The following is a 17765-nucleotide window of genomic DNA, read 5'->3' on the forward strand; positions in this document are numbered from 1 at the left end:
TTGAGACAAAGACAATGATGTGCTTGCACAATGTTAGCAGCATTACTCGAAGCAAAGAAAGGCACAAAACCATATGTGAGGTAACCAAGCTTCATTCTTAAGGACGCTTGTGTTAATGATTCTTTGTATATCATAATATTTTCCAGTGGAAATCAAATTGAATCAGTTTAGCTTGCTGGTAAACGTTTCTGCTAAAGGATGACAGGATTCTCAATGGCTTTCCTGGGAGAGGTTAAAGGAAAGGACCTTGAGGGTTTTATTAATTCTGGAGCTGATGGATGGGCAGGCAGGGATTGTATTTCACCATCCTGTGACAATGTCTTAGCGAGGCTGCACACATCTGCTTTTCCCTTCTCATAATCTTTGCCAGATGAAATAACCAATACAGTGAAAAATAAAACGGGATGATCAATAAATAGCATTTGCTTAACAGAAGTTGTGCAAAAATACTACATAGTCTAAGTGAAAACAAACAGCAGAAGCAAGCAAACAAACAAAGGACACTGATAAAGAAATGACTAATGCAAGCTGACCGACAATGTTGGACAGTGAAAAATGGAGTCTGGCCGAACAATAACAACATATAGATTAGAACCTTTCTGGAATTACTTTTCACTGACATTCCCTGAAGCAAAAAAGTTTGAAAATCAAAACATCCCAATACCCTATCAGCAATTACTGCATATGTTTGTTTAGCTGGAAAATGAATTCTTTAAACACAGACCAAAATTGAACAATGTGGCTTTTAAAAGGGGTTGAAAAAAGCTGCGTTTCTGTCACATCTGGCATCTGTTAATGGTTAGCTAGTTATCAGGCTGATAAAGTTGGGAAAGGAGTGTGTTTATGTTTTGTAATGTGGGAAGATGTTTAAAAGCTTATTTATTCAGAGTCAGGGAAAGTCTGCGCACAATGTTGACCAAATACGGTAAAATGTGCATTTTTTTTAAAAACATACCAGATACACTATTATCTTTAGCCTTAAGTTTCTCTCATAAAATGCCAGGTTCCACACATTGATCCCCCATAGGACTTTTTTAGCCTACAGTTTTGTTTTCATGCCTGACATACATCAGCAGTAAGATTCCAGATCACATGACAGATTTTCCAACCTACAAAATCTGTAGGTTGGAAAACCTGTCTTATGTAAAGACTGAGTCTTGATAAGGATATCAAGACTCAGTCTTTACATAAGACAGGTAGCAGTGCATCTTTGCTAACTCAAGGTCTTTACATCTCTGCGTTACAACGACATATTGAGTTGTCACAGAAGGAAAGCCGCAAGTTTGACAACTAAACAATAACATCCATCCATTTTAAGGCAAGGCACTGTGAACACGTATGCACATTACCCAAGTTCTAAAGGAGCTCAGCCATCATTAATTCATACAATTACACCTGTTCTTTTTCTAATTTGAATACTAAAATATATCCTTCATCCTTTCCCATCCAGCTGAAAATGTGCCTTTAAAAGGAATAACACTCTTTTGAAGCTGCACTTATTTACCTTACCACAGCATAATGTCTGATACAGGAAAGCACACAGACTGTTTTACATTTTTTTTAAAAAGGAATACTTTAACACAGCGGTCCCCAACCCCCGGGCCTCGGACTGGTACCGGTCCGTGAGTCGTTTGGTACCGGGCCGCGAGAGTTGAGGCTCAGGTGTGAAATGTATAGTTTTCAGGGTTTTTAATCGGTTTTCAGTGTTATTTTGTTATCGTTTTTATCGTTTACTCGGTTTTCCTGGGTCTTTTCACGTGTGTTATGAATAAATGTTCTTTTTTTCGGTACCGGTACTAGTTTTATTTTGTTGTATTTATCCGCGACACCTTAAAGGCCGGTCCATGAAAATGTTGTCGGGCATAAACCGGTCCGTGGCGCAAAAAAGGTTGGGGACCGCTGCTTTAACATATTTCCTTCATAAATAAGTCATTATATATTTTTCTTTTTATTCACAGGTCATCAATTTACATAAAGAAGAGGAGTGTTTAATGGTCTTTGCAGTGCTTTTGACACTGTTATTCATTAATTTGAACACATTAAACTAAATAAAATCATGTCTGTCAAACTATATCAAGTGTGTAAATTATATGCTCCATCCTATGCCAGTTTTATTTCTTGCGAAATTAATGACCTCACTCTGTGTGGTACGGTGTCAAACGATGTGTTCGAACACTGAGGTGTTTTTTTGGATGCTTCACTTGGTTAGAAGAAAGTGCTCAAATGTAGCATTGATATTTTTAGAAATGAATAAGGAACATTCATCGTTCGCGCTGGTCTCTGAAAGCCCCTGTCACAACATTGAAAAGCCCAAAAAGTTATAGACAAGAAGTAAAAACTGCATAATTACTGTGACATAATCAGTAAAGTGCTGAACTCTGAGAATTAATTTTTGTCAAGGTACTGAGAAATAACTGCACTGTCATCATTATAAGCTTTGTAAATCTTGCTCAAGCCTATTGATAAGAAACTAAAGGTCAACTGCTAACAATGAGGGCTTCGTCCCTAAAACAAGCTCTGCCGTTACACAATCTTCCATTTACTTCAAGGCCAAAAATTGCAACAAGCTGTCTGATATTTTGCCAGTTACACCAAGGTTTAGAGATGGAGCAAGAAAGGGAAAGGAGGGTGTTTGCTGGTGCCTTTGATGAGTGTAGTTCTGCATATTGTGGAGATTGGTTGAACTGGTGATTACTCACATACTGTATAAAAGGGGTTTTGATTTTGTGCAAGTTTTAGTTCAAGTATTTATTTTGAATTTTGGACTGTTGATTGCAAAAGTTCTTGTGGTGTTTTGTTTCTATCTGTGATTGAATTTAGCTGTTAGCTCTAATACTGCTGAAATCATACGTCATAGAAAATATCATGCAAAAAAAATTATATATTTAAAGTTAAAATATGCATAATTACACAGTGCATGCTTCTTTTTACTGGGTATGGTCAGTTTTTAAAACTGACTCAGCTTTAATACTTTAATACTGTCCCACATTGCATAACATCTGATAACTCTATAAATAAGTAAATGAGCATCATTAAACTCAGTGTAATGATAGTTCAGTGGAATGAAACATTTCATTTTAGGAATGTTGTGAACTGTGAGGTGAACATAGGTGCAGAGCTTTCTCCTTTTCAGCATGACAGCACCTGACATACTATTCCATCAGCTAAAAAGTATGATGAATGAGTAGACGATAACGTATCCCTGTCGCACAGGGGAATTTGGGATTAAATGACAACTAAGCCGTGCTTGACAGATGGCAGCAGTTTGATTGTGAAACATTTGAACTTTCTACATTGTGATGTTTACCTAAAGTTTTATTTGAATTTTACCACTACTTTTCAGGTTATTACTTCTTTCCATAAAAATAATTCAGTTCAGACGAGCTCGGTGTACAACACTTTACTCTCAGTCAAACTCGATTTTTTTTTAACTTGATGACAATTTTTACAGATTATCATATCTAACTTAGATAGACTCAAATAACTTTGACATGCTTACCGGGTTATTAAAGTTCAGTTTAAAGATGTGGACCTCTGCCTTGTCCTCTCCGACAAAACTGGTCCAACAGCCAATCTCATTCACGATCCACGGACTGCCTTTCTCACCTTTTGAAGTCACCGGGGTGCATCTCTGACTTGTGGCTGAAAGAAATGAAGTAAAAATAGTTAAATATGAACAGCAGCATGTTTTTAAGTTGCAGTAAATAATTTATTGCTTACAACCAGAGATGGGCAGCAACGCGTTACTTGTAACTATTGCAAAAACGGCAATTATATTACCGTTACTTTCCCGTAGGAACGCTGCGTTACTGCGTTACTAAAACCGTGATTTTTTGCGAGAATGTCTCATGACAGTGACATAAGCAAGTGCGACATTTGTGACAACAGCTGTGTGCAGATCAACAATGGATCATATATCGAGGGGAGAGAGTATGAGCGTGCAGCGTTTAAAGCGTGGAAGTACTGACCTTACTTTAAGTTTGATTCCATAAAAAGTGACAAAAACATTAGTGTCCGTTGTGCATGGGAAGAAAACTTCTTGTTACAGCAAAAAAAAAAAACCCTAAACTTCCAAGCAAGCACCGAGTGCGCTACGACGTAACGGGAAATTCACAGAGAAACTCACGGATTCTTCAACTGACCGCTGCGGCACACCTGCACCAGGGTAAACCTCTGCCTACCCCACTCCTGCTATACAGGTGAAAATAGAGCAAAAGGACCGCTAGTCTTTGATTTTATTTATTTTCTGCTGTGTTTTACTTGCATCTATTTGAAAGCGTGAGTGTAAACACAAAAAAATTTTTGCTTGATGCATGAAGTTAAAAGATTAAACTAATAAAACAAGTTTTAAAAAGAGACTTTTCCATTTGATTACATTTTGTATGATGGATTATGTAGAAAAAGTAGAAATGGGCTGAAAGATCTATCGCTTTATCACTTATTCAGGTTGTAAATCGTGTTTTTAAAAAGTAACTAAGTAACTAAGTAATTAATTACTTTTGAAAATAAGTAATCAGTAAAGTAACGGGATTACTTTTTGGGGAAGTAATCAGTAATTAGTTACTGATTACTTTTTTCAAGTAACTTGACCAACACTGCTCACAACCTTAACATGAAACTCCCTGTATTCTCTAGTCTCATATCTTATTGCAAGAATTTGAATCCATCTGTAACAATCCTGTCATATTTTGACATAACAGGAGAAAAACCAAAAGAAAACCTTCATGTGTGAAAGCCAAAACGCTATTATTTAAAAGAAAGATAAACCCAGCAATGTTACAGATTTCTTGTCAGAACAGGGCTAAATTTGTTATTAATCATTTTGAAAGCTTTCCCCTGGTCGCAGAGAATGGATGTTAAATGTGTGGGTAGGACTACATTGTTTAAAAACAGATCCGCTGGTTCACGTTTATCAGACGTGTCAGGACACGGGGCTGCGGTCATTCATCACCGTGCTCACTCTGCTCCCTGCTAGAAGACTGCTGTTTAACCTGAGGATCCAAGTCTTGGGAGGCTGAATTAATCCAGCCAAGGGTGTATGATCACTGGTGAGGGTGGGTATAAATGCCTGGTATTTGACCTGGACTGTGTATGCGTGTCTGTGTGCCAGAGATCTATTGTGCTAGACTAGAATGAATATGTGTGCACGCATGCTTATTCTAACCTGTATAAAGTTGCCAGGGACAAAATATTCTCCAACAAACTTCCTCTTTCCTCAAGAAAAAAGGTCAGAGGCTTTTTCCAGCTCAATTAGAGATCGCTTTCCTTGCCCATCGCTCACCGTTCGCTGACTATAGATGACAGAGTTTAAGTGGGTTATTCTAGAAGTTTTCTGGCACTAGTCACAGCCACATCATGGCTGACACAGTCACTAGTTTGGATTTACTCCTTACAGAGTCTTCCTTAGCCCACCTGCACATGGAATGAGCTTTCATTAAATCAGTCAGAACTGATCTACACTCAAAAATAAGATAAGCATATCCATTGTGTGATGAATATACGCAACATATGCCGAAACATCCACTATTCATGCCTCAATCACCCTCAAAGCAGCTGGCACCGAAGCACATAAGTGAGCGAGCGTGGTATCATGACAGAAGCGACGAATTTACTAAGCAAATGCTGCATAACACTGCGCTCCACTGGCTTTTATGATGCATTTGGTCTGTTTACCTAGCAGGCCACAATTCATCACAGAGGAGATCTGGAGTGAGGCAAGCGAGACAGAGACAGAAGAATAGGGTGGAAGGGGTTAATGGATACATTACGAGGATTGGAAAGCTAACCGGATGTGCCTTATTTAGAAGTGGCACTAATCAGCGGCCTTGTTTGAGGCAATGTCATCACTGCTGGTGGGCGAGAGTGGCCAGAGATTGTGATAAAAATGGGAAAAAAATGGATGAATGCAACAAACAACGGCAAGATAGTGGGAGCAAGAGCATGTTACATAATCAGCTCTTTCTCTTCTTTAATGGGCTGTTTTTTGGTTTTTTGTATGTTTGTTGTTTTTTTTTTTTTTTTTTTTGGGGGGGGGGGGGGTATTCAATTGGTAAATTCACATGTTTTTTTTCTCCTCACATTACCTGTGACCTAAGATATCCCTGATGAAAATAGGCTGCTTTTAATTTAAACTCTCTTAAACTCTCTTATATCATTGTTATCGCATCACTTTTGTGCACTGTAGAAGTGATGCATCTTTTTATGTTCCACATGGTGTTTTTTTTCCCTCTTAGATTGTGGAACAAGTCGTCTCATTATTCCATGAAGTTAGGAACATATTTGGCACAAATTGAGGGACTTGGGAGGCCTGTATCATTTGTAAATCGTCATCTTCACTGCTCCTCAGTCTGCTCAGCGTCAAACTAAAAGTTTTCCTGAAAATCCAGATGGGGAGCCATCCATACTTTACTTTCTCTTTTTTTCCCCTCTGCCTCTCACCCCAGAGGTCAAGGCTGGCTTCCTGTTATTCTGCTCCTCTGTGTTAATGTTTGTTGCTCAATAACCACAACCATAAAGTTATTTCTCTCTTGTTCTGCTGTCATAGAGTCAACGGCCCATGACTGTTGCCCAAGAGCTCTGGGTATAAATCACACTGGCCACACAAGAATGTGCGTGTATGTTTGCGTGCTTGTGCATGCTTGTGTCACCAGCCTCCTTTTTTACGAGTCACCATCGGATATGAAGAACATTCATTTTGCCCTCTTGCCCCCGGAAATGCCAATGGCCTCGCTAAGCGGTCTGCTGGTAAATGAGGTATAGAAGAACTATTTCATTCGCTGTCCTCTTTATCTACTTATATCAGTCGCCTCCATTTTCCATTCCATGAGAAGACGTGTTTATGGATGCTGCTGATTTTCTATTTAGATGTTAGGTATCAGGGGTAGATATAAATAGAAAACATAATTAAAGACAGAAAATACCCCCGATTCATGAAATAAGATTTGATCTTAAAACCTTCTTTAATCTTTATTCCTTTCCTTTTCAGTAGTTGTATATGTCATGTCTGTTATTTTATAGACCTAAACAGACTACTTAGAAATCCATCTCTTATGAAAACAGACGTGAAGACAGTTTTATTCAACGGGAGACCGATGAAACCCAATCGTAGCAAACCGATCAAAAGCTTATAAAATAAAACCAAGTCTGTAGTCAAAATCAATAATTGTCAATTTGCGGTTTGTAAAAGAGACTTTGGACAAGGTTCATATTTGCGGATTAAGCCGATATCTGTGACTGATGAAAACCATACTGCATGACACACTTGTCTGGGGGGGGGGGGGGGGGGGGGGTGTCCATCTGGTCCCTTTGCATGTCCAGGTTCTATCTGCTCTGGCTTTCTTAACCTTCAGGGCATTCTACCAGAGGATGGGAGACGGACTCAGAAAATGACAGACATCCGTTTTCCACATGTTCAATTGTGCATGGGACCATTAATCCAGCATCAACACTGTGCCCATTTTAGGAAATCTGAGGATCAGCTTGACATCAACTACGTTCTGCTTCATAGCTCTACTTTATTTATTTATTTGTTAGCAATTATGCATACAAATATTGATCTCAATGAGTAGAGATGCAGTCTATCAGATTTGAAGTACTGTGTGAAAGTCCTGACCCACCCCTCATTTTTTTGTATTCCAAGGAGACAGATTTGAGGTCTTCAGCAGTAGTTCTCAAGGATTTTTTGTAGGCTTTTCAAACTTTATTTTCCTTTTGGACATTGGCTGCTTCTAACTCACTTTTATCCTTGCACTTTACCATTTCAATAGGAATGATTATTTTGTTTTTTTAAATATTTTTTTTGTTAAGCTACTTAACACCCATCTATGAATTGTTCAAACTTCAAAAAGGGACAATCTTGAGGGATGAACCAGCGTTGTGGTCACACATAACAGACAACTTATCAAAGAACCAACTTTAAATTGTATTTTTAGGCCCTTTGTTAGTAGCAGCGTGTTGCAAAAACACTTCTTTAGTTAGAAAAATTGACAGAGACAACACAATTTTACACAGGACCTGCATCTGGGCCTTTAGTTGATCCATTTACTGTTCACTGAAGCCTCATCAGAAATGGTGTCAGTGGAAGGCTGACTGTCAAGCAGCCATTCTTAAAGAAGTGAAATGGTCAGAAAAGGCTGATGTATGCCAAATTACACGAGAACTGGACTGAAAATCAGTGGCAACAGTTCTTATAGAGTGATGAATTGATATTTTAAAATTCTGGTTCAAATCATCATCAATATGTATGGAGGAGGTCAGGAAAGAGGTACAACAGTGAGTGTCTACAACCATCTGAAACACAGTGAAGGTGCTGTCATTGTTTGGGGCTTCATTCTGCCAGTGGTGTTGGGCATCTTGTTAAAACTGATTGAATTACAAACACAGAAAAATGACGCTAGATTGACCATGCAATACCAGCTGGAAACCACACGACTGACAATGTATGCATTTTTCATCATGAGAATGGCCTGAAAAACACACTAGCAATGCAGCAAAATGATACCTGAATAGAACAGCACACAATGGAACAGTATCAGTCGTGCACTGATCTCCCCAGAGCCCTGACCTCAACATTATTTAAGCAGTGTGGGGTCATCTTGACGGAGAACAGAATAAAAGGCAGCCAAAATTCAAAGAAGACCGAGTGTCCTTCAAGAAGCCTGCAGAAGTACCCCTGAAGACAGAAGAAATGGCAATAAAGCTTGACTTTATTCAGTTCAGATTTTCTTGAAAAATAAAAGCTGTCTTATAAAATATAGATTTCCAAGCTTATTAGGATTGTACAAACTATGTTTTTGCCTTATATACTGTATTCCCATTTAAGTCTGCACAAGTTTCAATACATTGCTGCACCTATTTCCCATGTTCCTGTAAAAATATAAAGTAATGAAGTGTGGCTCAAGACCTTTGCACAGCGCTGTAGCTACTAGCTAATTTCCATCGGTAATCCCTAAGCAGGTAACAATATCAAATGCACATGTTTTGACAAAACCCACCTTCTCATCTCACCACAAACACATACACACCATAAAACACATATACATATAGTTCCCTATTCCATCCCCAGGCTACCCCTGCAGTGTAAAACACTGCATAGATATCAAGACAAGATAATACAGGGATAAAAATATCTGATTAATGTGAACAACACTGGTACTCAAGTGCTCATTCAATAAATGGCCATACTTTATTATGCTTAGCTCAGCAAGCTACATTTTATTTTGTCACGCTTGTTTTACACTTAGTTTCAGTTAGCAGTGAGGTCAGGTTTATGTAAAAATGTTATCATGCTAACGCTAGCATTTTACGAAAGTATCACCTGACTGAGTCAGAAAGTAAGCCTCACAAAACAGAGCACAGATTTGTCTGGTCTAGACCTCAGGATGAGAAATGTGTGACATCTTATTTTTTTATGTATTAATTACATTATGCTAATTTTAATATTTTTAGACTGCAGCTTGACTGACCAGCAACACCCCACTAAACACATTATCCACGTGTGCACCAAAGTGTTCTTCCACATTGTTTCCAGATTTAAATTAAAACACTTTGGAAAAATGTAATTAATTCGGGATGCCAACCTGAACCTCTCAAATGAAGTATCACTGTCCAGGAGGGAGCCACATAATTATGAAGAGTGCAGTGTAGCTGAACTGAGGCCAGAGGCTGTGCTTGGAGACTTGGGGGTGATTTATCATTATTAAGATCAAAGGTACCCTACACATTGCTGATATCCTAACTTGATACGTGTTCAAACTCAAATCTGTTCCTTTTACATTTGTGTAAAATTTGTTGTAACACGTTCATGGGAAGCAAATCTTCTCTAGTCAACACACAATATGCTACCAGCGTCAAGTAAGTGTTTGTGAATCCACAAAAGAACAAGCTGAATGTTCCCAAGGTTATCAAGTTATTACAAATGCTAGGAAATAGTATAATACGGGCACCTGTGCACTGGCGCTAGCATTTGATAGGCTGAATGAGGATATGTGGAACTCTATGCTTTCGGTACTACCAGTACTATAACATAACACCTCTCTATAATGTATTTGACCTTTTTTTTATAAGAATATGTTAGCTAATCATTACTTATGTGCACACAGTGCATTTCAGTATAACTCTCTTGCTTACATCACAAATCCTAGAAATTATTCACTATGGCCCCAGACTGTCTATAACTGCCAGGAAAAGGAGAAGCACATATATGCAAAAAGTAAAGTTCACTTTTCAGTCAGCTTCTCATTTTGAATATATTCTAGGGCAGCGGTCCCCAACCTTTTTTGCGCCACGGACCGGTTTATGCCCGACATTATTTTCACGGACCGGCCTTTAAGGTGTCGCGGATAAATACAACAAAATAAAACTAGTACCGGTACCGAAAAACAGAAGATTTATTCATAACACACGTGAAAAGACCCAGGAAAACCGAGTTAACGATAAAAACGATAACAAAATAACGCTGAAAACCGATAAAAACCCTGAAAACTATACATTTCACACCTGAGCCTCAACTCTCGCAGCCCGGTACCAAACGACTCACGTACCGGTCCGAGGCCCGGGGGTTGGGGACCGCTGTTCTAGGGTGTCAGCATGTCATTGGTCAGCAAAAATAAAAAGGACTAAAGCTGACTCCGGTAATGGGAGCAATAACATTAAAGAAGACTAGAAGCCTGTGAACAGCAAATACAACATCTCTTTTATGGGAAAGCACCCTTGATGTAATGAACCCCAGAGAAATCGTGCTTGGTATATTCAAACAGTTTTGGTTTTGCAGAGACTGATGTTGCACATAGTCAGCACACACAAATAATTATTTAGTTGCATTATTCGCCACAAACATGCGCGATTTGGGTAGTTTTACATGATGTTTTAAGGCGTTCTTAAAGATCTCAAAAGCCCAGGACTGTTTGTGCATTTCGTTAACTTGAAGCAACCCCACCGTGCAGAATGCTGACAGCCACCAGCGAGTCCTTGAATTTAAAAAGTTCCATCACACCCTAACTAAATGCTGATTTTGATTCAAAGCACTGAGTACTTGCTGTTCAATAACTTGCTGCCTTTTCATTCACCTCAGGAAAGCAAGCAGGCAGGCTTGATTTCATGCCCGATCTTTCACGCACACCCTCATTGTGAGTCTCTGTGGAAATATAGAGCTACTTGCCTGGAGTGTATGCAAAACGAAGGCTTGCAAAACTTGCAGTAGGATGGTTTAAAAGCGAGAGAGAAAGAGAAAGAGAGAGAAAGGAAGGAGAGAGGAAAGGGAGAAAAAAAAACAGGAGGGGGAAACCCTGACAGCAAACAACATCAAGACCAGCTGTCTCCCATGGTCCCTTGGGGTCAAGTAAACTGTTTGTGTCCAGGGTTGGGCGACAGAGTCGTGACGGGGAATGTGGAGGGAGGGTCAGCAGTCCTACCCTAGTTAGTCAGAGAGGGAAAGGGGAGCTTCAAGGCTAGCTCAAGTTTCTCTCTTGATTCCACACACACACACACACACACACACACCTATTGTCCTGGCGCTTCCGCGACTGCAGATTGAGGCCTGACCATCCACAGGAAGGTAAACAAGCTCTTATCAGTGCTCTGCAGGGGCCTGCACTGTCCCCTGGCCTCTCACCCCTGCATACTACACAGTACACACTCCATGCAACACACAAGCTTCCTGACCATCTCACCTCCCTCTTCTAAGTCTGATATTTTATCCAAAAAAGAAAAAAAAATGCTGATTAGTCTTGTTAGCTTGATAGCAAGTCCTAGAAGTCCTGCTTCCACTATTTGCTGGGGCAGGAATTACGGATGTGATAGCGGGTCTGGAGACAGCCTGTCTTCACACTAGCTCTGTTTACACCTCTGGGAGCCATTCGTCCGTCGTCTCATCATTGTCGTAAACCAGTGGCGATGTTCACCACACACACACACGCAACCTTATACCCTGTCTGTTGCTAATATTTAGCCACTACTGCTGATTAGCTCAGTGACACACGTAAAAAGCATAATTTTTATGTCGATGCTCGCATTTTCTCTCGGTGATGTATTATACTGCAGATGGTTAACGGGTAAAGTGTTTCTTTTCTATCCACTTGTTTCGTTAGATTTCTCTCCTCTACACCAAAAGAGCACTGGCAAAACACAATTAATCATCTAAGTGTTAATTGGTGGATAGACAGACTAATTTAGCAAGTTTCATGCTAACTGCGTGCAACCAAAACAGGCTGAAGCGTTGAGAGATTCATTGCACAGTAGCTGCTCCTAATCATTCAAGATTGATGTAGCTTTGCACAACATATGCTTCGTGTAGAACCAATAGAGATTAGCCTAGTTTTGCCAGTAAATATTAATACTTTCCAACATGAAGACTGCATATTAATGAAGGCTCTGATATTTTCTTAAGATATTCTAAGTGAGGGAGGGTCAAAGGTGCGATTCATGATCTATGGATTGCGAGCCACCATACGGGACCGGAGAGGTTCTCAAACTGGAAGTGATATTCTGCAAACACAAAATGAATAGTGTCTTTTTATTTCCATGAAGAGATATTTAAATATATGTGGTCACACAAACGACTTCAGTGGGCCTCAAAGGGTTTTGAATCATCTCAAAAAGAGATCTATGAGACAGCTTCACGTTTTGTGATTTCATTTCACTGTTTAACTAATGGAAGTGTCTGGACTCCGGCACTTGTTATTTGACAAGTGTAACTTTATTCCCTGCAGCAGGGAAAAGATTATTAAGTACCCCAAGTTTGACTGTTGGATTTGTTGTAGTAACACTGTATGAGCAGATTAAAATAATCTGTCAGATGTCTCAAAGCTTTCTCTTCGAGTCACATATTCTGCTTTCTGACATATCACAGAAATACAAGCAAATGAAATATCGAGCGTCTCTCATCACATCAAACACACACACGCTAGGAAAAAACACACGCACAGCCAGACATCACAGAGAAATTTCAGCTCTTTAAATACAGATTGACCGGTTTGGCACCTGAATCAACAGGAAAACTACCCACCCAGTGCTTGAATCAAGAGGCCCTGCCATTTTAAAGCACTCGACTGCACATTGTGCACCATTAGAAATCAGTATATCGTGTACTGAGAAAGCCCATATTTCCTGTTTAGGAAAGCACCGTGTACAAGTAAATTGTACGCTAACATCTAAAATACATGTGAGCTAAAGATTCCACAGTTTATGTTTGCTGAAAGTTAATTCAAACCAAAAGGAAATTTCCGAGCAACAGCTCTATACTCGCGCTACAACGTGACACAAAATATTTGAAAGCTTTTCAACTGAGCATATTTTTGTCAAGCTGTTCTGTCAAGAAATTTTGAACTCTGACCTGCAAAAGCATTAATTAAAGATACCCGTCTAAGATTTTGCTAAGCAAGGACAGACCGCATAACCCTACTGTGAGTTGGCACCTCTGACTTGAAGTCATAGGGTGAGTCAGATGACCCGCCAGTAGTTCATCCACTAAATCCAGTAATACTGTGCAGGTACATTTCCTGCATTTGTGCAGACCAAGGGTGACTGTGGCAGACAGACCACAAGATAAGAATACATAACACCATGCCTTATCTTCACAGACAGCAGGCATGTTGACATGGGTACAAGTGGTCGCCATGCTGACTGGGCATTTATCTCGCCCAGCACTAATGAGGCATTCAGTGCTCATACAGCTCCATAATGAAAAACATTGGGCCAGAGGGCATGAGACCTTGCAGTCACATAATAATGATGTTCAGGACACGGCTAAGTGCCGGTATCTTAAATTTATATGATGATGCTGCACTCAGGTTTCAGTAGTGAAGGAAACTTGCAGAGCCATTAAGAAGAAGATGGTTTCATTTATATAATATAAGGGCGAGATACAGCACAGCTGCAGCATGAACCGTGTTTCACATTTTTGGTTTGTTTGTGTTTAGAAACAGTGTGCAGTTTTTTCTTGTCCAGTGATACATTTAGCCCTGATATGAATTTCAAATAACGTCATTCAAATTTTTGACAACTGATTTTTGTTATTAGAGGTCAGCACATGGGTGCAGTGGTTTGGCCATGGATCTAAATAGTTGTCTTTATGTGTTAGCCTTGCAACAGGCTGGCAACCTGTCCAGGATGTACCCTGTCTCTCACTCTATGATAGCTGGTGGAGGCTCCAGGCCCCGCCCCTGCTGCAACCATAAATTGGATCAACAGAAAAAGGCGGATGGATTTTCATTACGTTTTTGTATAATTTCTGTCAATAAAAATTGAAGACCTTATTGATTTATTTTTTATCTAATTTCTCATTTTTTTATTTTTATATCTCCTAAGGATCTTTGTGTAAGGTTACCATGGCTACAAGAGTCATTCTCATCTGTGGCGAGGTTAATGCAGGAGGCTGAGATTCCATGTCCATCTCCTCTGCAGTGTTCCAAAAATACTTTTCTCAGTAAACATTATCATTTACAAATTCTGTTTAAGCAGAGCCGCTCTTCTCTGTCCATCCTGCTCATCCTGCTGTAGCATTATTGCCGCAGCTACTTGTTCTCTTTAATGATGAGCTGCTGCTATTCAGAAGATCATTGATTCACTTCTTTACTTTAAAAAAAGCTCTTTCTGGCTTTGCCTGGTAAAGAGAGCCAAATCTTTTGAAAGCACAGACAATACCTCTCTGAAATTAACATTAACATTGCATCACCTGTGTTTCATAAACTGTGTCAGTTTATGTGAGATTTATAAAACACGTGAACACACACCTGGATCGCATGTTCCTTTTATAAATCCGATCCCACCTGGAAATGTGTCCGTGTTTGTATCCTGCCTTCTAAATACCCACATTCAACCATACACTGGGAAACACTGAGCAGAATTTAAACCGAGACCTCATATAGCTTTTATCGACAGAAACACTAATAAAAGAGATTTTTGGGGGGGGTCAGTGGATATGTTTGCTAATGAAAAGTTGCACTATTTAATTCCAAAGACTCCAAACCGTAAAGTGTTCTTTGGTTCATCGTGAATACTTTAATTACATTTTTATTTGTTAAATCATTTTTATTTGAAGAAAAAAAAAACTCTAAAACATATCTTTATAGTTTTAATCTCGACATACTGAGTTTATCCAGCTTCCTCACACGCAGCCGTTTCGCTTTGATCATGAAAAAAATTACTTGTCAATATTTTTCATCCTGCTTTTTCTTTGATGAAATTAACACTAGTTTTCTCAAAGACAAAGTAAGAATGGGGAGATAACGCAAAAAACTGTGGACTCCCTTGTTGAGATCGCACAGATACCATCGCGTGTACGCCACACTGCACGCCAAAGCCGTCCAGTCAAGTGCCGGGACATGGTGTTAGTGAGGCTTCCCCACAATGCTTTCTGTATTCAAACAGAGGAAAAGCGAGGCAGTCAGAAATGGATTGTTATTTGGGAGGGGCATAACACTGAAGGAGATTGAAATCAGTCTCAGGCAGCGACAAGCGGTCGCGTCTCCCTGCCACCCAGTCTGACTGCAGGCAGCGCTGGCTCACTGCAGTAAAACAGGGGAAGTTGACTGTTTTGACTCTCAAAGCCATTTTTAACATGACGTGTTTGTTTTTTTTGTTTGTTTTTTTCTACTTCAGCATGCTTTCTGAGAAGCTCAGTCATCTCTTTCAATTTCTTATAATCTTTTTAAGTCCCTGACATCCCCTTTCTGTAAACGAACACATTCCTCTTTTGGTTTCAGAAGTTTTCTTCCCTCGTCTTTCTCTTTGGTGTCATTATTTTTTGTAATTAATAGTTTTGCATTTTCACTTATCACTACTTGAAATTTCCCTCCTCTATATCTCTTAATGTTTATCCGTTTTGCATTTTTCTTATCTTTCTTTTATTTAATCCACTATTTACTTCTCCCCCAAAATCTTTCTTCTGAACCACTTATCTTCTCTTTGACAGTCACATAAATTTGATCCCCACTCCCTCACTGTCTCCATGAATCAGCCTTTATGAATTCTGTTATCTCTGTTTGTGTTTCTGTCTGTCCGCCCGTCTCTCTCTTTCCCTCTTTAAGATTAATTTTCAGACAGCTTGTCGTCCTTCTCCAGTGGTTCGCTAATCACTTTTGTACTTTTCCTTTAGCCCGTGGCGGGAGGCTCGGGGGTAAGCAAAAGTGCAGCAGGAGGTCTGGCAGTTAACATCACGATGTCTGTCTCCCACTGGGAAAGCTGTTGCAGCAGGGGGCATATTCAACACGATTTTCCTGCCAGGAAATGCCAGACTCACAGTGGATAAAAATCACTAAATACAAAGACTTCAGTCAGACGCAAAGATAACTGTTTATGCGTCCAACTGCCACGGTCGGCTTAAGTGGTAACGCTTATTGTGCTTGGTCTGGAAATAATAATCTGAAAATTGTCTTCAAAGGAGGTGGCATGCAGCTACCTCCCATATAATAAGCGGCTAGCCAGACGCAATCTGCAGCGACGCTTGGATAGCAAAACTACATACATGCTAAAATGTCTAGATCTAAAAGGCCAGCAGGGGCACTCCGCTGATTGTATACACAAAGATCCGTTCATTTGTAACAGCCTGAAAGCTAGTTGCATAATGTCCTCTGTATCCTGGAGGGGCTTTTTTCAAGTCAGGCAAATTAACCCCGATGACATCATGAGGGTTATCGCAGTTTGTGCTTAGAAAGTTAAGATTAATGAGAGAGTTATAAGAGAAAGTGGGGGCGTTTACGAAAGTAGACTTCTTAACAAGACAGGGAGGCACCAGTTGCGGTGCCAGGGAAACAAAGGCGTCTTCGGTCTTCAGTGTTTCAACTCTCCGTCACACTATTTTTGAACAGTGAGCCAGTGCAAATTTAACGTGACACAACATAAGCACTGGCTTACATCAGTCAAAGTCATCCTACTTACAGGCCGAGCAGTAAGCGAGACAAATGTTATCACATCCACACGGAGAAGGTGCCGCGTTAGCTTCACATAATGCCTCAAAACAATGCAATTGCAAGAAAACCTGACACAGTAGCTGCACTTCACACTCGAAAGAGTCAAAAACTACACAAAAAATAGTCAAAGGGAAAACTTAAAGAGAGTTAGACAACTGGGGGGAAACTGCATGTTTATTAGACGTATCACAGTGTCTATATGAGCTTGACACAAGCAAATACCACAGTTAAAACACACAGACACATCGCTGCTTCAGAGGCGCTCAGAGATAAACCTGTAGCTTGGACCATGTAAGACCTTCAAAACAAACAGCAACATTTTGAACACAATTGACCTCACAGGGAGACAGTGTAGTGAAACTAAGACCAGCGTGATGTTGTCTGTTTCACTGGAGCCTGACAGAAGCTCGTCCAGAGAATATGGATGAGCTGCGAACAAGAAAGAGAGAGGCCTGACTGATCCCAACACAGAGAGAATTTTAATAATCATGCTGTAACATGAAAGAACGGATGATCGTTTCACTGGAAGACATAGGCAGAGGGTGACTTTACAGATAATCCAGAGCTAAAGAAAACACGGCCTCGGAACCAAATTTATCCGTGTTTGTCAAATTGCAGGGTAAGTACAAAAGTCATGTCTGGGTTTTTAAGAAAGGAAGCCAGCAAGTCAGCGTAAGAGCTAAAGAACTGGAGTCTGGTGGGCTTAACAAGATGACTGCAGTTTTACTGATTTACCCAGGGACTGCTGCAAGGCATCCACCTTATTATCATCTATAGAGTCTCTAAATTTGGCCGGATTAGTTAGATAGTGTCATTTTAATGAAAGACACTGTCTGTGCTATTGTAATAGGAAGAATA

The 17765-nt window shown here is 39.9% G+C and overlaps 1 protein-coding gene across 2 annotated transcripts in view; it reads right to left on the reverse strand.

Moving 5' to 3' along the window:
* Positions 1-17765, reverse strand: part of eng (endoglin) — a 44754-nt gene that overhangs the window by 23094 nt on the left and 3895 nt on the right. For both annotated transcript variants that reach the window (XM_084935340.1, XM_084935339.1), the window contains exon 3: positions 3500-3642. In XM_084935340.1, coding sequence (XP_084791466.1) covers positions 3500-3642 — 143 coding nt within the window. The remainder of the gene's footprint in view (positions 1-3499; positions 3643-17765) is intronic.

This window comes from Perissodus microlepis, chromosome 7 (genome assembly GCF_051167445.1).
Source record: "Perissodus microlepis isolate ML-2025 ecotype Zambia chromosome 7, ASM5116744v1, whole genome shotgun sequence".
Lineage (NCBI taxonomy): Eukaryota > Metazoa > Chordata > Actinopteri > Cichliformes > Cichlidae > Perissodus > Perissodus microlepis.